Raw genomic sequence first — 19,526 nt, forward strand, 5'->3', positions numbered from 1 at the left:
GGTACGTAAGCATCCTGTCTGATCACCTGCACCCATTCATGTCCATTGTGCATTCCGACGAACTTGGACAATTTCAGCAGGACAATGCGACACCCCACACGTCCAGAATTGCTACAAAGTGGCTCCAGGAACACTCTTCTGACTTTAGACACTTCCGCTGGCCACCTAAATCCCCAGACATGAACATTATTGAACATATCTGGGATGCCTTGCAACGTGCTGTTCAGAAGAGATCTCCACCCCCTCTTACTCCTACGGATTTATGGACAACCCTGCAGGATTCATGGTGTCAATTACCTCCAGCACTACTTCAGACATTAGTCGAGTCCATGCCACGTCGTGTCGCGGCACTTCAGCGGGCTCGCGGGGGCCTTACACGATATTAGGCAGGTGAACCAGTTTTTTTGGCTCTTCGGTGTATAGTCCCGGCCTCATTCTCTTTCATTACACTCTATTCTTGCATTGTGTCAGCAAATTTTTAGTCACTTTTGTCCCCCTCTCCCCCTTGTCAGCAAAAGTAAGCGAAACTCTGACCCCTCTCCCCCCCCCCCTTGTCAGCAGAATTTCGTCATCAGCTCTGCCCCCTGAATCCTAACGCATATTGGTAAGATCACAGGGGGTGAGGCACAACGATCAAAAATTCATTTTTTTAATGCAATTTTTTTTTTAAATTAAAATTTCTGAAGAAAATACCTTTACACACACACACACACACACTGGCGGAAAATAAAATCCCACCGCCAAGAAGGAGTTGTGCTAGGTAAACGAAATTTGAGAGGCGTGTTTGCACATCTGAGAGATGACGCCTTTCAAATTTCCACAAGACGAATAAGAGTGGCGCTAGTAGCGGCACTATGATCATGCAACTCACGTTTGCTTTAAATACGCGATGTAAACTTCGTGAGAGCGTTATTTATCGTCTGGATGAGATCGTCGTTATTTATCGTTGTGAGCTACGTTTGAGTCACAGAGTAAGAATAATCTTTAGTCTTTAGTCTATGGTTTGAGTCAAGAATGCCTATAAGGAGAGGAAAAAAAGCTCACTGAGTTTGAACGAGGCCGTGTAATAGGGCTACGAGAAGGTGGATTTTTTTCCCGTGATATTACGGAAAGACTTGGCAGGGATGTATTCACTGCGCATAATTGTTGGCAGCAGTGGGGTCACGAGAAGGCACTGTCTTAAGAAGACCGGGGTTCCGCCGCACACGGGCCACTATTGAGAAGGAAGACGGCCGTATTCGCCGCATGGCTGTGGCATCTACAGCAGAAATTAGAGCTTCTGTTGTCCCCAGAGTGACACAGCGAACTGTAACAAATCGATTACTTGAGGGAAAGCTCTGAGCCAGACGGCCTGTACCGCTCATTCCACTAACTCCAAATCATTGCAATCTGCGACAACAGTGGTGTCAAATTAGGGCTCATTGGAGGACGGAGTGGAGATCTGTTGTGTTCTCAGATGAGAGCCGTTTCTGTCTTGGTGCCAGTGAAGGTCGTACGTTGGTAAGAAGGAGGCCAGGTGAGCGTTTGGAACCAAACTGTCTGCAGCGTAGACACTGTACCTACCCCAGGAGTTATGGGAGGTTAGGTCTAGGGAGCTGTTTCCTATGACAGCAGGAGCACTCTCGACGTTATTGCTAGCACCTTGACAGAAAGTTTGTACGTCAGACTGGTGATTGAACCGGTTGTGCTGCGATTTATGAGCAGTATTCAAGGGGATGTTTTGCAACAGCATAATGCTCGTCCTCATACCGCTGCTGTCACCCACCGTGCTCTACAGAGTGCGAGATCACCAGATCTTTCTCCCATCGAGCACGTATGAGACATTATTAGAAGACAAATCCAGCGTCATTTGCCCCCCCCCCCGTCATCAAAAGTCAGCAAACGGGAAGCCCCCTGTGATCAAACGTCAGCAAATCTGAAGCCCCCTCCCCCCATCGTTGCTGATGTAATACTTGAATTACCCCTAAAGCCGGTATAATATATCACGTTTTATGAAAGTTCTATTATAAAATTTGAAAAATGCAACCAATAAGCTTGTCGGTTACATTCGAGCAAATACAACCGATAAGCTTATTGGTTGCATTTGTAAAGTTTTATAAAATAATCCTTATAAAACATTTATATACCCGCCCTACTTCATGTTTGCGAAACGGTTGTTTTATCTGTACTTTGTCAGACCAGAAACGACCCGGGCTCTATCCCTTCTGGGATGTAAGCCCTTTACCGTGTGGGACCCGTTATCTACTGAGATCAAACAAACTGAGATCTTATATATCACTTGAAACTACTTTAAGGCCGGGATTACGCTATAAAAGTTTGATAAAGGTTCGTTTATAAAACTTGAAGAATTCTATCAACAAGCGCATTGGTTACATTGGAGCGAATGTAATTGATACGATTATTGGCTGTTTTTCCCAAGTTTTGTAAAGGGATTTTTATAGTGTAATCCCGGCCTAAAACTCGTCTTTACAATGAGATGTTGGACATTGTCTTAGCACATCTTGTCTAGAAGTTATTTTTGTTTAGCATAAAATCTGACCATCACGCACAAAAATTGTGCCGATTAATACGCATTGACGTCAATAAACGCATGATTTAATATGATGAACTTAATCACTTTATGAATGAGTAAATGTAGCTGAAATTCTGGTGATTTTACATTGATCCAATTATAAAAATTTATCATTTTTTTATAGTTCCTCTGAATGAAGTTGAAGGTGTTCAAGCGCTTTTTTCTGATAATAAAGCATTTATATCATGGCTCACACCAAGATCTCTGGGAGGAATAGGTAAGTAAATGTGGTGCCATCGTGTATTCCCGACCGAATCGAAACGTAATAGTGACCGAAACCACAGGAGACAGCAAAGGGACGATGATGAGGACCATGGTCCTCTTGTCTCTCTGGTCGCCGTGTTAACCTTTGACCTACAAACTTCCCTTTCGAGCAAGTATAGGAAATGTCGGAAGGAGGGATGAACAGTAGGTAATAGCACCCAAGTTAAAAATTTCATATTTGAAATTAACTTGAAAATTCATGAAAAGATATGAAGGGAAGCTTCCTCGGAATGAAAGATTGTAGTGTCAGTCCGGTGTGAACCTGGCTTTACAAAAAGCATGGCTACCTAGATAGATTCTATGTATAAATATACATTGTATATCGGATATTGTATATAAATATATTGTAGAATAATATTATCAAATACGCACAAGTATGAGGAGGATTATTGAAGAATTCTTGCTACTGACAGCATGATTTTATTCAAAATTTTTGTTGTTACACTCGTAAATTTAATGTCTTGCAGCAAGAAGGAGTCAGGTCCATTTCTTAACAATTTCGGGAAATTAAAAAAATTAAAAAACAACCAAGAAAGACTTCTGTTTTTTTAAAAGAAAGTGAACATCACTCGAATATTTAAAAATGGAGTCCTTTCTTGCTGCAAGCCCCTTCAATTGTCCGTGATTTTGAGTATTTTTAACCCCTTTGCGTGCAGCCTTTTGGCAATAAATTTGGACATTCTCTATTTCAAGTATCAGTGAAATCAATAGTCAAATCTAAAAAATATTCGCATGTTAGAAATGGAAGGGTAAAAAAAGAGCATAGTAGATTTCTCTTTTACCCTCACCTAACCCTTATGAATTCTCCCTCTCTTTTTCTCTTACATATATGTAATGGATGTATAGTAGAAAGATATACATTATATGTAGGAGGAAAATCAATAAAAAGGAAAATTGAAGGAACTGGGGAGGAAAAAATAACTTCCGTTCATGTGGTTACAATAGCGATGATGATAAAAATGTAAAAAAAAACCAGGGAGAGAGCTGGAATGAATTTCTTCCATCTACACAAGGACGAGAAATATTCTTCCTGATCGTTAAGGGATTAATGTATATGCTATCCAAAGCCAGAAGGTGGCTAGTTCGGGAAATGCCGGCCCAGTTGACCCGGTCAATATCCAAAATTCAAGCTTTCGTTGGCCCCAAAATGTCGAACCCCATGATTGGCGTAATAAATTGCCCCGTCGGCGTAGTTTTTGTGATAATTATGGTCATTTATGATTAGCCATAGCTTGGTTGCATTCGAGCAAATGCAACCAATCAGCTTATTGCTTGCATTTTTAAAAGAATTATTATAAAATTTTATAGTATAATCCGGGTTTAAGGCCGGGATTACACTATAAAGATTTATAAAGGATCTTCTATAAAAGTTGAAAAATTCAACGAATTGGCGCATCGGTTGCATTCAAGCAAATGCAACCGGTGATCTTATTGGTTGAATTTTTCACGTTTTATCAAAAAAACTTTTACAAAACATTTATAGTGTAATCCCGGCCTAAGACAGCATTGTGATGTGAATATTTATAACCACAGACATTTTATAAACCTCCATCCCTCCCCTTTTTTTCTACTTGCAAAGTCTTTGATATCTCCTGAATTTTTTTTTTTTTTTTTTGAACATCATTGGATGTTTTTGGAATTTTTCTTTCATATTTTTTCGAAAAAACAGATTTTTTTTTTTCAAAATCTTTTGAAAATATTTTAAGACATTTTCTCCCATCGACTGCTTGTGAGAATCGGAATGAAGGCATCTTCATACCCATATTCTATGGGGCTCTAGATTAAACCACCAAAGAATGGCTCTAGGCTGCCTATGGGCACTGAATCAGGGATGAAGGAGAAAAATAATTACAAAAATTGCGAAAAAATAGTTTTTATGCACGAATTTCAGACTAAAGATGCGGGCGTTTTTTAGTGCTCGTGCAAAAGAGTATACGGACCCGCATCCGCTCCGTGTGAAAGGGGCCTAAGGGCCTGAGCCCGTATATACGGGACAAATGTCAACTTTCAGCCCCCTCAATGTTTTCTTCATTTCGGAGTCTCTGCCTCATTAGAAAATTTAATTGATCGCAAATCAATAAAAATGTCTATGTTCAATTTCTTAGAATAATTTCACATAGTTTACAAAAATACGAAGTGTTCATTCACAGCGGGCAATTAAATTTATTTCTGCTGATATCGACACAACACTTATTAATTAGCACTTTTAATAATTTAGTGCAAAATGTATTTTAAAATTGAATTTTGTATTTAATCTTAGTTAGAAAGAAAGTAATGATAAAAAAAATTGTTTATATTGTAACTCATCTTAAAAGTCAGCTGAAGAGCAGAAAATTGTTCAGTTTTGTGCGAAACACTCGTTTCAGTTGATAGATGCTTATGTTAAATTGTGTAACTCAATAAATCTCATAAACTTAAGCACGTTATTTTTCTACTCTAAAATTTGAAAAGTTTTCTCTATTTTTTAACAAGAATATCACACACACACACACACACACCAGTAGTCATGTGCATCATCTTCATGGCCGATTCAAAACACTATATTTTAAGTATACAGCAGGTACTTCACTGATTAGTCTAAATACTTCGTTCATTTCTGAGAAAAGGTGAATACATACTCCATCGTTATAATAGGACTGCTTGAGGTTTTTACCATTGGTCATAAATAGCGGGTCCAATGTTGTCCAAAGTGGTTTCCAATGCCTCACAATTATTCTCCTTTGAAGTTATGCGGCTTGGTCCAACACGTCCTAGAGATAGAAGGCATTAGCACGGTTTGCTAAGTTCATATGTAACGTCATTAATACTACCTAGCCAGTTTGCCACATTATGAACCACATCATCCTATTTCGTTTCTTCTTATTTTGGCGTAGAATCTTCCTGGTTGGCTCACAAATACCGCATGGTGATTGGATGTTGCACATAGAAATCGCCAATTCTAAGCCCGACTATTTCTTTTCCACACAACGATAATACTGGCATAAGGAGGAAATTTTTTTCGCTGAATATTCTGAGGGAAAATGGACTACTTGCTGGCGTCACGAGCAGCGTGCGAGGCCTTCTATCTGTAAGAGGTGCTGCTTGGTTACTGGCGAGTATCACAGATGTTTTTCCAGTCTCCAAGGTATTCTACAGATACCGATAATAGCAAACAGTGAACATGCAAACAACAGGTTCATCTGATTGTCAACAGACAGCTCTGAAGCAGTAGGATATTTTCGGGAAGGGGACGGAGAGTATGGGAAAACAATTCTTCCCCCTGCTGTATGGTTCGGGTTTCATGACGACGGATACTCAAAATTACGAAAATAAAATACAATCGCAATTACTAGTTTCGAGAGGGGCGAAGGCAGAGACACATGTTTCCCTTGCAACAAAACGAATGATTTTCAGTGTGATCGGGGAAGAGGGATCCATCAAATTTCTATACTTTGATGCTGGAAGCCTTTGTTCTGGAAGATTTTTCCTCTTTCCTCTTGCATGATTTTTAGCCTGAAAAATTCGAATAATACGTCCCATAATAATGAAATAAAACAATTAAGTATTCGTGGAAATGTTTGAGAACTGAGAGGGTAATGAATATATTCTCGCGGCCCGGCGGTTGTAAAACGCTTAACGTCTAAGGCTAACTGCACACTACGGTTCGGCTGATGCGGTTGATCTTATCAACAACCGTGGAATTTCACGTGGAACACACCCACACTGCTTTTAGCAACCGGGTTTTTTTATTTTCTAATGTCACGTGACATCTCTCGGGATTGGCTAAATTATTTTCGCCAAGCTGAAGTTGGCTACGATTATCATGCAAATTCGTGCTCATAAGTTGCATTGCAGTAAACCCCTCCCAACGGACATCCCCTCAGATGCAGACACCCCCTCTTTTACGGCCAAATAATAATTTACAGTTGTATAATATATAAAATTATTTATTTCGAACCCCTGATTAACGGTCACTGCTCTGTCACGGACGAATCTTTTTAGTCCTGACAGTGTCCGCAAAAAGAGGTTTTACTGTATATACCAATAAAAATTTTCAGGTAATTAAATTATTTAATTTTCTGTAACAATATTTGCCGTTTGAAATTAATTCGGAGTTGAAGAAAGGCAACCCAAAAGTTGACCCATTTTTGATCGCTCTTACAATTCGTGACCAAATCGCACAATTTTTTTATATATATGATAACTGGCTATTCAAATAACATATTTTTGAAGTTTCAAAAAATTGGACTTGAATTTAGCACGTTTTTCTTTGTAATTAAAGTAAATTTCCAATTAATGGAAATTAATCATGATAATTATAATTTTGGGAAACCCCACGTGACAAAAAAAATTAATGAAAAAATTATTTCTGTTGATGGTCAGGAAAAACAATTCAGATAGAAAATCGGAATGAAATTTGAGAATTTCATGTTTTATACCATATAAAAACTCTAAAAAATCAAATTTCATTGTAAACAAATTTTAAAAACACTGATACTCATTAGACCTTTTAGTTCCCAAAAATGTTCATTTCATAAAAACATTTATGTGAAAAACATGTAAAACAATATTATACAAAGCATCGCACACACACACACACACACACACACACACAAACGCAACGTTAGTGAAAAATGGGATATAAAGAAAACCTCATGAAAATATTGATGATTGCGTCTCATTATATATTATACACAGACGTACTGTTCCGAGACAATTTGGTGTTAGCGAGGGATCGATCCCCCCCCCCTTCCTTTTGGATCCGCACCTGTCCCAGGGAGTTCCAGCGGCCAACATTTTTTTAATATATATATGTGATAATAATATCTATATATATAAAATTGATTTTCTGTCTGTGTGTGTGTGTGTGTGTGTATGTTCTCTATACAAATCTACAATTTTAGATCGATCGTCGCCAAATTTTGCATATATACCGAATGGGACCCGACTTGAACGATAGGCTACTTTAAAATTTCGTCAGACCAGGGCAAATGCCCCAAATAGGCAAAAAACTGTCCGGCAACAATGGTTTTTGGGCCTCAACAATCACTTTCCGAACGTTTACTTCGGTTACCGTGGTTCCCTAGCGATGAGTTTCAGATGTGTTTATGTCTTTACAATGGTTTGTCACTTCTTTAATGCTGCCAGTTATGTATAATAGTTTATGCCTTTATAATGGTTTGCCACATTTTCAATACTCTTAGTAATAAGGCTTTTTGAATAGACGTCACCATCATCGCTTTGAGGGTCAGGAAAAGGGTGATCCTCATAGAAATCACTATTAAAATTGCCGATTTAACTGCATAAATATGGAAATTTAGTGGGGGGGGGTTTCTGCCACATCAATAATTTTAAAAATTAAATTAAATTCTCGATTTTTGAAATATGGAATTCACTTGGAGATACGAAGCCCAGAAAATTAAAAATATGAATAATTTCCCGGATCTACTTTTGAGTTTGATATCCATGTAATAACATTGATTTCAACTTTTTATTTATATCTTCTCAAGCATGAAAATTAAGTTCTCCGTATTGTCTTTTGATATTTATTTGCATAAATTCATATAGTTTACGATGTTTTTAAAATTAGTTATGGGCCCCGTAAAGTGCATCGAAAAAATTCCACAGCTTTAATTAAGCATTTTTGGAAGCTCAAACATGCAGAAATAGATAACTTGAAGTTCAGGGGGAGGGGGATCGAAATACCTTACACCCATAAAAAAAAAGGGGGGGGGGACTATTAATTTCAACGTTTCTTTAAATTTAGATTTGTTTCTTTCATGAGTCGCGCAGGACGTCGCCATATTGGTTAACTTAGACACACACGGTTTGCATGTCCCTCAAAGAAAGAGGGAGATATCGCATGATCCAAAAAGAATCATTGAAGAAAACCCGGGCAGCGCCGGGTATTGTAGCTAGTCTATATATGTAAAATTGATTTTCTGTCTGTCTGTGTGTATGTTCTCTATACAAAGCTACAATTTTAGATCAATCGTCACCAAATTTTGCATATACACCAAATGGGACCCGAATTGAACGATAGGCTACTTTAAAATTTCGTCAGCCCAGGGCAAATGCCCCAAACGGGCGAAAAACTGTCGGGCAACAATGGTTTCTTGGCCTCAACAATCACTTTCCGAACGTTTACTTTGGTTACCATGGTTCCCTAGCAATGCGTTTCAGACGTGTGTATGCCTTTACAACGGTTTGTCACTTCTTTAATTCTGTTAGTATATATATGGGACATTATACATATGCATATGTATAATAGTTTATGCCTTTATAATGGTTTGCCACATTTTCAATACTCTCAGTAATGAAGGTTTTTGAATAGACGTCATAATCATCTTCTACGTCATATCTAATTTATTTTTTATTTTAATAAAAAATAAATATTCCTCTTCTACACAAAATTAACCCTTAAAATTTTGGAGAGGAGTGAAATTACTCTTGAAGATTTTTTTTTTCTGATAACACTGATCACAATTCCTTCCTGTAGAATTTAATGTTAAAATTTTTCATGAGCATCGCTTTGAGGATCAGGAAAAGGGTAATCCTCATAGAAATCAGCGTTAAAATTGCCGATTTTACTGTAGAAATGCGGAAATTTGGTGGGGTTTTCCGCCCCATCAATAATTTTAAAAATTTATTGAATTCTCGATTTTTGAAATATTGAGTTCACTTTTAGAGATATACGAAGCCCAGGAGATTAAATATGAAGTAATTAGCCGGGCCTACTTTTGAGTTGGATATCCAGGCAATAACATGGATTTCAACTTTTTATTTATATCTTCTCAAGCATGAAAATTAATGTCTCCGTATTGTCTTTTGATATTTATTTGCATAAATTCATGTGGGTTAGGATATTTTAAAATGAATTATGAGCCCGTAAAAAGTGGATCGAAAAAAATCCACAGCTTTAGTTAAGCATTTTTTGAAAGCTGACACAGGCAGATGGGTAACTTGAAGTTCAGGGGGTGGAGGTTTATCGAAATACCTAGCGCCCCTTAAAAAAGGAAAAATATATGTTCATTTCTACGTTTCTGTAAATCTAGATTTGTTTATTTCATGAATCGCGCGGGAAGTCACCATATTGGTTAACTTGGACACGGTTTGTATGTCCCTCAAGAAAAAGAGAGGGAGATATCACGTGATCCAAAAACGCCTCATTGAAGAAAACCCGGGCAGCGCCGGGTATTATAGCTAGTAATAATATATTTTCGATTTTCTCCAGATGGTGCGATGACACGAAGGGAACGTAATGTCCTCCTCACGAAATCATTTAAATGCTTCTCACTAAATCCGTTTGCAGACACAGATTTATGGCTTTGCCACGTGCTGGCTATTCGAATTGCTCTGTCTTTTTTCACGATGTAATTTAAACATGACCACGAGGTGTCGTGCCTTGTGCGACCGTGACCTGTGCGGCCAACATAGATATCGTCGTGCCCTGAGCGACCAAATCCTTCCCCATTCTTTACTTGGATAAATCCTTTCTTTTGTGATATCTTGTGAGAGTAATCTTTCGATTAGATTTTCCCTTTCTTCCTTTGTATTGAAACTTTCCCCATATCACCAATATAAGTGGAGCTATAGGAATACAGTAGATATCATTTATACGACTTTCTTGAATATCTTCTTTATGGAAGTTTTACATTTATACGACGCATAGTGGGATATTTTACCCGAAAACCTGGTTAAAATTATTTTTACATTTTCAGTGCACTATTTTGAGCTGATATGTGGCCCTAATTTATCATTAAAATACGAAAAGAAATAATTTTGCTGGATAAATGATATAATATGAACATATGGCAGTATATTTGGACATAAATTATATAATTCCCTCAATGATGAGGGAAATTCCTCAATAAAGAAGAAAATATCCAATCGATGTAAATAATTGATGTAAAATTCTTATAAAATGCTAATAATAAATTGGGGGAAGGTAGTCATATCTAATTTATTTATTTTTTTTTAATAAAAAATAAATATTCCTCTTCTACACAAAATTAACCCTTAAAATTTTGGAGAGGAGTGAAATTACTCTTGAAGATTTTTTTTTCTGATAACACTAATCACAATTCCTTCCTGTAGAATTTAATGTTAAAATTTTTCATTTATACGACAAATAACTTCAATTATGTCGACTCTGACTGTCGCCAACATGGCCGGGTGGGGGGGGGGGCGTGGAAATGTTTGAATTCCTTGAACTACGTTAATAATTTAGCGTAGTTTGATTCCTCAACTTCGTGAGGAAAAATAAAAAATTAAAGCGTGTGAAGCACTACTAAAAAATTCGCGTAGGCTTTCGTGTACGCATGCGCAAATTTGCATGTAAAAGAATCTATTTTAAGTCTTGATTATGTGCAAACATTATCAAACCTCATTGTTTGAATCCATCTCTATTAGTCGAGAAATTGCGTAACCAGTTCTCTGCCGAGTTTAAATTGCATTCGAGATAAAATGAAAATTTTTCACTTAAAAATTCTGTTTGTCACTGCTGAAGAAGTTCCACACAATTATGATAGATTCCATTTGAAATCATATTTTATTATTGTCACAGATTTCAAGACTGGATTGAAATCAATTCTTTTCGAGAAAAAAATTTCAACATTGCAAATTAGGCCCTTGATACACATGTTACTAAGTAGCATGCGTTACGTGATACTCATTATCGTATTATTTATGAGTTAGGAAGGTAATCTTGATACTTGATTTCAATGAAGAATATGTTTCTATAATTGTCCCCCCCAAAGTTGGTGCTGATAGGGCTCCAGCTCGAGGCAATAACCATTACTTGGCCCACTATTTAGAGGGGTGAAGAAGGGTCGAAGGGGACGAATTCTATTGTGTTTTATTTTTTACATCATAAATTTACTGAACGGTGGGGGAGGAAAATGTTTAATCTAGTTTCTAAACCAACAACCTCTTTACTTCACCATTACAAGGGGGTGCCAAAATGCGTGCTTGCCCCGTGCTGACCGTACCTACCTAGCTGCGGCCTTCGTAGTATAGGTCAGTCGTTCTAAACCAGTGGTTCTCAACCTTTTTTGACTCGTGGAGCCCTTTCAAGTAAAAAAAGTTCTATGGCTGAGCCCCGTAGGCCAATTTTTTAATTATTTATCAAAGTTACTGATTTATTTTTACTATTTGAAAATATTTACAATTATTTTTTTAAATTTTAGTTTTTTAAATTTTCTTCGAGCTGCCGCGGAGCCCCTGGAGAATGCACAAGGAGCCCCAAGGGCTCCACGGAGCACCGGTTGAGAACCGCTGTTCTAAACATTTGGAAGCCCGTGGACTAGTAAATCTCTTTTGTGTAAGTGAAAGGCCCGGCTTCGCAATGTAAATATAAGCCAATGATAGGCTCTTTTAAGACAAATCTAATGGTACTACCAGGACCACAACTAGGGGGAGCAGGGTGATCTGGTGCGCCAATCCAGAGGGGGCACACATTTTACCATCTAACCTCTTCTTCAGCATTATAAAGGGGCACTAAAATATCCGGGGAGCGTGCTTGCCCCGGCTGACCAAGTGTCTAGTTGCGGCCCTGGGTAAGACCTAAGAATGACTTGAGTTCAGTGGCATTAGTGGGAGCTTTCATTTGCTGAATGCACCTAATCTTTTCATCAATAGGATGAATGCTTTGACTATCAGTTATATGGCCAACACTTTCTTGCAAAAAACTACATTTGACAAATTAAGTTTGACATTATAATCAGAAAATCGTTGAAATACCTTCTCTAATGTTTTCAAATGTGCATCAATTGTATCACCAGAAATCAAAATATCATCTTTAATAAACATATCACTGATTGCAAACCCTGAAGGATCTTTTCAATTGACGATTGAAAAATTGCCGACGCACTATTTATGTCATACAACAATCCCGTTGGGCGTACTAAACCTAGGTGAGTGTTGGGAGTAAGCCATTCTTGAGAGCGTTGATCAAGTTCGATTTGTTGGTAAGCATGACTCAAATCCAATGAAGAAGGCACAGGTCGTGATTTGCAAAAAACTGGTTGAACATCCTCCTTCATTTGCAATGTTGCCTTGATATGTCTAATTGGTTCACAACTTTCCTCGAAAAGCTTGTAATATTTATCAGTCAGTCTCTTGGCAGGATCACCGAATTCATTCGCTTTGCGTATGGAAAATATTTTAGGCCAATTCAACTTGAAATATTTTATCCAGTCCCTTCCAAACAATGCTGGTCGATCGCCTTTGACAATTACAGCACGGGGACTTGGAAGTCGGGTTCTCATAAGTGACATCTACAATCACCTCCCCGGAAACATCGATAGGATTTTGATTGTAATCTTTAAGAAATACATTCGTAAACTTGGGAACAACATGAGGTAAATTTTTCTTCAGCCAACACTCGGAGATAATGGCTACATCTGCAGCAGTATCTAACTCCATTTCCAATTGTTTACCACAGATCTGTACGTTAACTAAGAAACGAGATTCTTTATTCAATTTATTAATTGAATTCACTGAAAATAAATTATACTCTTCAGTGTCCAATTTATCTGCAGTAGATACCATTTTAGCAAAGAGATTTTTCTGCTTTGATTTGCATACTGGAGAAACATGTCCAATTTTATTGCAGTCATGGCACCTAGCATTTTTGTATTTACACTTTTCGGCATTGTGTGACGCACCACATCTATAGCATTCCTGAGAACTTGTCTTATTACCATGAACACCTTTACTCCATCTTGGCTTATTTTGCTGAAAAGTCGATTTTCCCACTTTGTTTACGTTCGATGAGAGTTCAACCGCTGTAATCTTGATATTACTAGAGCCTTCTTCGGCGAGTTCCATTGCTACAGCTATGTCAATGGCATCTGCAAGTTTCAAATTTTTTCTTGCCAGTAGACGTTTTTGAGTTGCCTCGCAGCGAATACCGCAAACGAATCTATCCTGCAAAGCCTCGTCCAAAAAATCGCCAAAAACGCACGTTGATGCAAGCCGTTTTAATTCCACCAAATACTCGGCGACACTTTCACCCTCCTTTTGATTTCGTCGGTGAAACTTGAATCTTTCAGCGATGGTAATCGGTGCAGGACGAAAATGTTCTTGAAGCAATTTGACGAGCTCTTTATACTCACAGTCCTTGGGTAGACGCGGTTACGAAGCAATTTATATGTTTTTGCACCGAGCACGGAGATCAACACTGGCACGCGTTTTTCATCTTCCACTTCGTTAGCTAGCAAATACTGCTCGAGCCATTCGATGTACAGGTCAAAATCTTCATTGCCATCATCGTAAATCGATAACTGACCAACCAGGACGACTTTCGACATTGTAACTGTAGCGTAATCAGTTTATTTTTCAGCGCATACAAGGTTCGATTTATTTACCTTTTCCCCGGAACACTTCCTCGTCGCCATTATTATAAATAATGCCTCAAGATCTTGTTTTACATTAATAACTGATTATTTATTACGTTAAATGTGGAGATACATAATCTAAGCACTGGCGTGAAAATGCACAAACAGCTTACTCGCTGGAGATACAAAAACGTTGTGTTATGTTTACAAAAGCACCGTTGCCACTATATGATAGCAAAATAACACCTTTTAGGTTTTAGCCTTTTAAATGGGTAAGTATATTTATTACACTAAGTATGGATAGCTTCTCGATTTACCACAACATGTTTATCGTATTTCTTTTTAAACGTGTCAATTGTGTTACAATTTACTACTTCCGGGGGTAAGCTATTCCATTTATTAACAACCCTATTAGACAAAAATTCCCTGCGACACCATAACCTTGCATTGTCTCTCTCCAATCGATACTGGTGTCCCCTTGTAAAAGCAGTCGATTGGCGTTGTTCATGGTCCATCCTTTCCATCCCGTTGAAAATTTTGACCACATCGATCATATCTCCTCGACACCTGCGTTCATCCTATGTAAACATATATATGATGCATATATACTTGTATATATTCTATCTTATAATTATTAACATACAAGGAAAAACTATAAGATTTGCATATCATTTTATTCATTTCAAAACATCATTTATGACATGAATTAGTGAGAAATATTTTCGTACTGAAAAATATTTTTTAGTGAGAAATATTTTGAACTTAAACAACCCATATTGTGCCAATTTTCATTCAAGTCAAGTTTCAAGAATTCAACATTTTTATTTAGAAAACTGATTAACTTTAGTAGTTAACTTTTATTATCATTTTTGTGATTTTAAATATACATCAAAGTACATGAGTTTTAATGTTTTACTAAAAATGAAATCAAGAAATATATTGCAATCCAAATATATTTCTGGACTGGGTATACAATCAAGCGTGCGCATCTTCATAAAAAGGGGCATCGTGGGTAGCACACAGAGAAATTAATTGGCCACATGACTGGTTAATGAACGTGAATAAAAGAAAATGCCAGCAACAATGTCATATTCTAGTGCTGCGTGATTGCCAAGTCCCCCAAAATGTTTTTCATTGGTCTGGAACCTTCGTATGATTTGTGAATCAAAGTGTCACAGTTAATAACAGCATTAGACTTGACTATATCAGATATCCCAACTTTCTACAATTTTTACCGTACATTTTTAACACGGACAATTATGTTTCAAGTAAGGGTGAACCATGGGTTGATCAGAAACTCAAGGGAATTTAAGTCGAAGATGGGGAAGTCCTCGACATCGTTTAAATTCATCTGATAACAAAGCACAAGGGCCGCATCACATTATTTTAATAGCTTAGGGCATAGCTATTGCAATATTTCGCCAGTTGCACAAATTTCCTTTCGATAATTTTGAAAACTATCATTAAACGACAACTGTGAGTGGCAACAATATGAGTGGGACACATTAATAAGCGGCCGACAACCAACATGTGTTAATAAGGCCGTTCAAATTAAAGGGTCAGTCAAGACTGGTCAAATGAAGATAAAAAAGTTTATAATTCTTTTCCATATTTATCAAACTGACAACCATCACTTGGGAATTATGCATAACCACCGATAAGAGTGGTATTTTTCAGCATCGCCCAGGTTTTCGTCGACCATCTGCTTATATCTCTTCCTCGAGATTGAGCGTCGGGCCATGTGGGGTCTGGTTAGGAGGAGGTAAGAGGGAAAAACGTAGTGGAATTTATCAAACCGAATCACTTTAACCAAAACATATTTTATGACAGGAATTACTGCAAAATACTTATTTCTTCCATAGCCCACACAACATTTTGTTCTGCTTAAAGAATCTGAGTATCAAAACATGCATTATCCATTCCGTTAGTAGTATGCTATATTTTTGACTAATAAATAGAGTTTAGTTTCTCAACTAATAAAACTATTTGTTGTCGTTGTTGTCATGAAAGTGATATTGATAATTTTTTCTAGGCAAGGGAGCCTGGCAGAAATGGTTTTATGAAATTCATTTGACCGATATTGCTTCAAATTTGACGATCTTTGAGAGAAATTTAACGAAAACTAATCATATCATAGGAAATCTTACTCCGAATATATCGTACTCCATAAAAATTAGAGCCTGCAGCTCGGCTGGGAATGGACCTTGGTCAATTGGATTTTTAGGACGAACTTTGAAATTAGGTAAATGATTCTCACAATTCTTATTAAATTATTTATGATTTACATTTGCAATGCTGTTTTTAATCTTAAATAAATTACTCTAAATATGAATAACTTTCCTAAGAGCTAACTGAAATTTTTAACCAATTACAGAATTTCTCTGAATTCCAGCTGAGATTAAAAGGAAAATCCTAACTTTCTGCTGCATCAAACCAATCAACTAGCCAGAGTTCTTGATGAATTACAGCAAAAAAATACAATTGTAACCAGCATAGGCGCTAGAACCAGGAGACTGAGGCTGCTTGAGCCCCTTTCTCCAATAAATTTTGTGAGCCTCTCTTCCAAAAACTGATAACTGATGAATATACAATCCAACTCACCATTCCGCCTCCTGCGTACGGGAGTGAGTCCCGTATGTACGGGATAGATAGCGATTTTCAGCGCCCCCCCCCCTCCTCAATGTTTTCATTATGCCAGCTCTTCCGCTAACCACACCCATATGCATATAGTCTTCGTCCTCGACATTGTATCATTGGTAAACTACATTCTGAAGTTACCCTTCATCTGTACTGGCAAGTCCTTCCTTAAATGGTGATACTTATGTTGCCTAGATAGAATCCAAGCAACCGAACACCATGACGAGAGTAATCGAGTATTGGCAATGAGAAAACCTACGTGACTGGGTAACTGGTGACATGACGTTCTAATCGCACACCACTACAGTATCAAGACTCTAAAATATTCCTTCATATTGGTGTGGTCGTGGTTTAATTTAATATATGTGAGTCATCCTATCTATCATTTTGAAATGGTAATAAAACAGTAAACACCACTAACGAAATTTCGAATAGCGGCCGACTCTGTAATGATATTTACATGCTATACATTCTACACAAATGTTCCCTTCCACCTCATACTCCCTCGCCTGAAATGTGTATAATGTAAATATGCTGTGTGTGTGGGAGGATTACATGTGGTAAATCCATATCATCCAAGATAAACACAATTAATTTTACTCACTCGAAACGGTGACAGCATCTCTAATCTATATTCTTATTATTAAATTATTTTGTATAAACTATAAATATTCTTTTCATCTTATAGAAATGCTGAAAAGCCGAAATGCTCACTACCTCCAAATATTTGGTATTTACTACGTGAATTTGTCTTATTTGATGAAGATTATTAGCGGAGGCTCATCAAGGTTCACACCCCCCCCCCCATTGTGGTGTCCCTATACTGTGTGACAAGAGTAATAAACCTCGTAAATTCTAGGTAATTCCCTTCCTTCATTTCTAGAATGCGATGAGTTTAGATTCCCATTACCTTAAACCCTTTGCAATTAGGGACGTAATATTGCGTCCAAACACCATTGGAATAAATTCAATCTATAGTCCGTTTCAGGTTAACTTTGCAGTGAAGAGGAAGCTACGAGGGAACCGCATCGTTCGTTGCTATGACAACGAAAGCCTCTTAACCTATGTATCGATGCGCGGCCTCGGTAAGGTATGGCTGATTCTCGCCAATCTCGCAGAAAAAAATATTTTTTACCTGTAACGTAATGCTTGTAGAAAAAATTCAGTCAGTTAGTAACAAAAAATTAGCTAATGAAAAATCCATTGTCGATACTTTCAGAAATTAAAGTGCGGTTTTTGAAATCATTTTTTTTTTTTTTTTTGTTGAAAAGTATCTTAGTAACTCCTATTAACAAGGTTTTCACGTTTGAATTTGGGAATAGCCCCAAATAATAATAAATGATACAGAAAAATTTAGAATTCTTTTACTCACTTTTCTTGCCGAAATTTCCATCGCTCACCCACCCGAACGCATATACGTCGATGCCACTTGTTATCACTACAGTTTGTCATTTTTTTACTGATTCCCATTCTATGGAATCCTGACTTGAAGTTGTAGAACTATCGGATTCTCTATTACTTATTAATTGTTGTTGCTCCAATATGTGTTCCATCAGGCCATCTACAATCCAAAATTCCTTTTTTTTCAATAACGTGCTTTATGCATTATTGCCAAAAAGAACGGAAACGTTTTAGCGTGTCTATCTCTGGTGAAAAGAAAGATACAACTGCCACAGAAGGAAAAATACACTGCAAGCCTAAACCATTGTGAGTCACTCTCTCTTGCTTATTTATATTATCTGGAGAGACACTGAAGGGGCATCTGGAGGAACAACCTTTGCTGTGGGGGAGAAAATGGCGTTGGTGTGGGTGAAAAAGAGACATTACTTATGTCAACACTCTCCGCTATGGGCTATTCGAATTCAGAAGCAACCCCTATCCTACGAACTCCGCAAGGAATAAATAATAAAAAAAAGGGGGGGGAACCCGGAACCGTAACCTACACCCATAAAGAGAGCCTCTCACAACGGTATCGGTGCTGACGTGAAAGAGGGACACTTCCTGTAATCTATGAGTGAATATCTGAATTCGTTGAAGGCTATTTTCGGGAGAAAAAAAATTGATTGAATATTCGCCTGGGTGGGTAGGCCTATAACTACATGCAAAACTGAATGAAAAATTGTATCTATTGGAAAATTCAACAAAATGACAATATAAAATATATATATAATTGTGCAACCAAAAAAAGCACGACAGTGATATTGGCGGGAAAATTTCTTGGAAGTCGCGCCAAAATGTTCTCGAGCTTGCCATGGATTTTTGATAATGGTAAACAATATTTTTTCTAATTTAAAAATTTTAAACGAATATACATTGTTTCAAAACGGTATTTTTTCAGTATCTTTTTCAAAATCATAAAAAAAATTTGAAGTATTCTATATAAATGATCATTATAAACCTCCGATGTATGGGAACTATATTTTGCGGCGAAAGAATACACTCTCTGCCTTTCTCTTCACTGCAAAGTTAACCTGAAACAAACTATAGCTGACTTTCTCCAACCTCTTTTTCCTTATGGTAACCATATTGAACAAAGTTAAGTGTGCGTGTTTCCCCCCCCCCCCGTTCTCCAGCCACCATCGTGATATCTCAACAAGATAACAAGCAACTGAGGTAAAGATGATGGTTCTCGTCAGATTTTTCACCCCTCCCCGTTCTCCAAGGCATCCCCCCCCCACATATATAATGTATCTTTCTCAGCACTACCTTTAATTATACATATACTGTACATACAA

The 19,526-nt window shown here is 37.4% G+C and overlaps 1 protein-coding gene across 5 annotated transcripts in view; it reads left to right on the forward strand.

The window, feature by feature from the left end:
* sev (receptor protein-tyrosine kinase sevenless) overlaps nucleotides 1-19,526 on the forward strand; it is a 1,896,734-nt gene that overhangs the window by 917,659 nt on the left and 959,549 nt on the right. For all 5 annotated transcript variants that reach the window (XM_089239534.1, XM_089239532.1, XM_089239533.1 and 2 more), the window contains 2 exons: nucleotides 2,697-2,789; nucleotides 16,187-16,396. In XM_089239534.1, the coding sequence (XP_089095660.1) occupies nucleotides 2,697-2,789; nucleotides 16,187-16,396 (303 nt within the window). The remainder of the gene's footprint in view (nucleotides 1-2,696; nucleotides 2,790-16,186; nucleotides 16,397-19,526) is intronic.

The sequence above is a fragment of the Pholcus phalangioides genome, unplaced genomic scaffold (genome assembly GCF_987345545.1).
Source record: "Pholcus phalangioides strain wild (caught in Gottingen) unplaced genomic scaffold, Ppha-v1.0 ptg000011l_1, whole genome shotgun sequence".
NCBI classification, from domain to species: Eukaryota; Metazoa; Arthropoda; class Arachnida; order Araneae; family Pholcidae; genus Pholcus; species Pholcus phalangioides.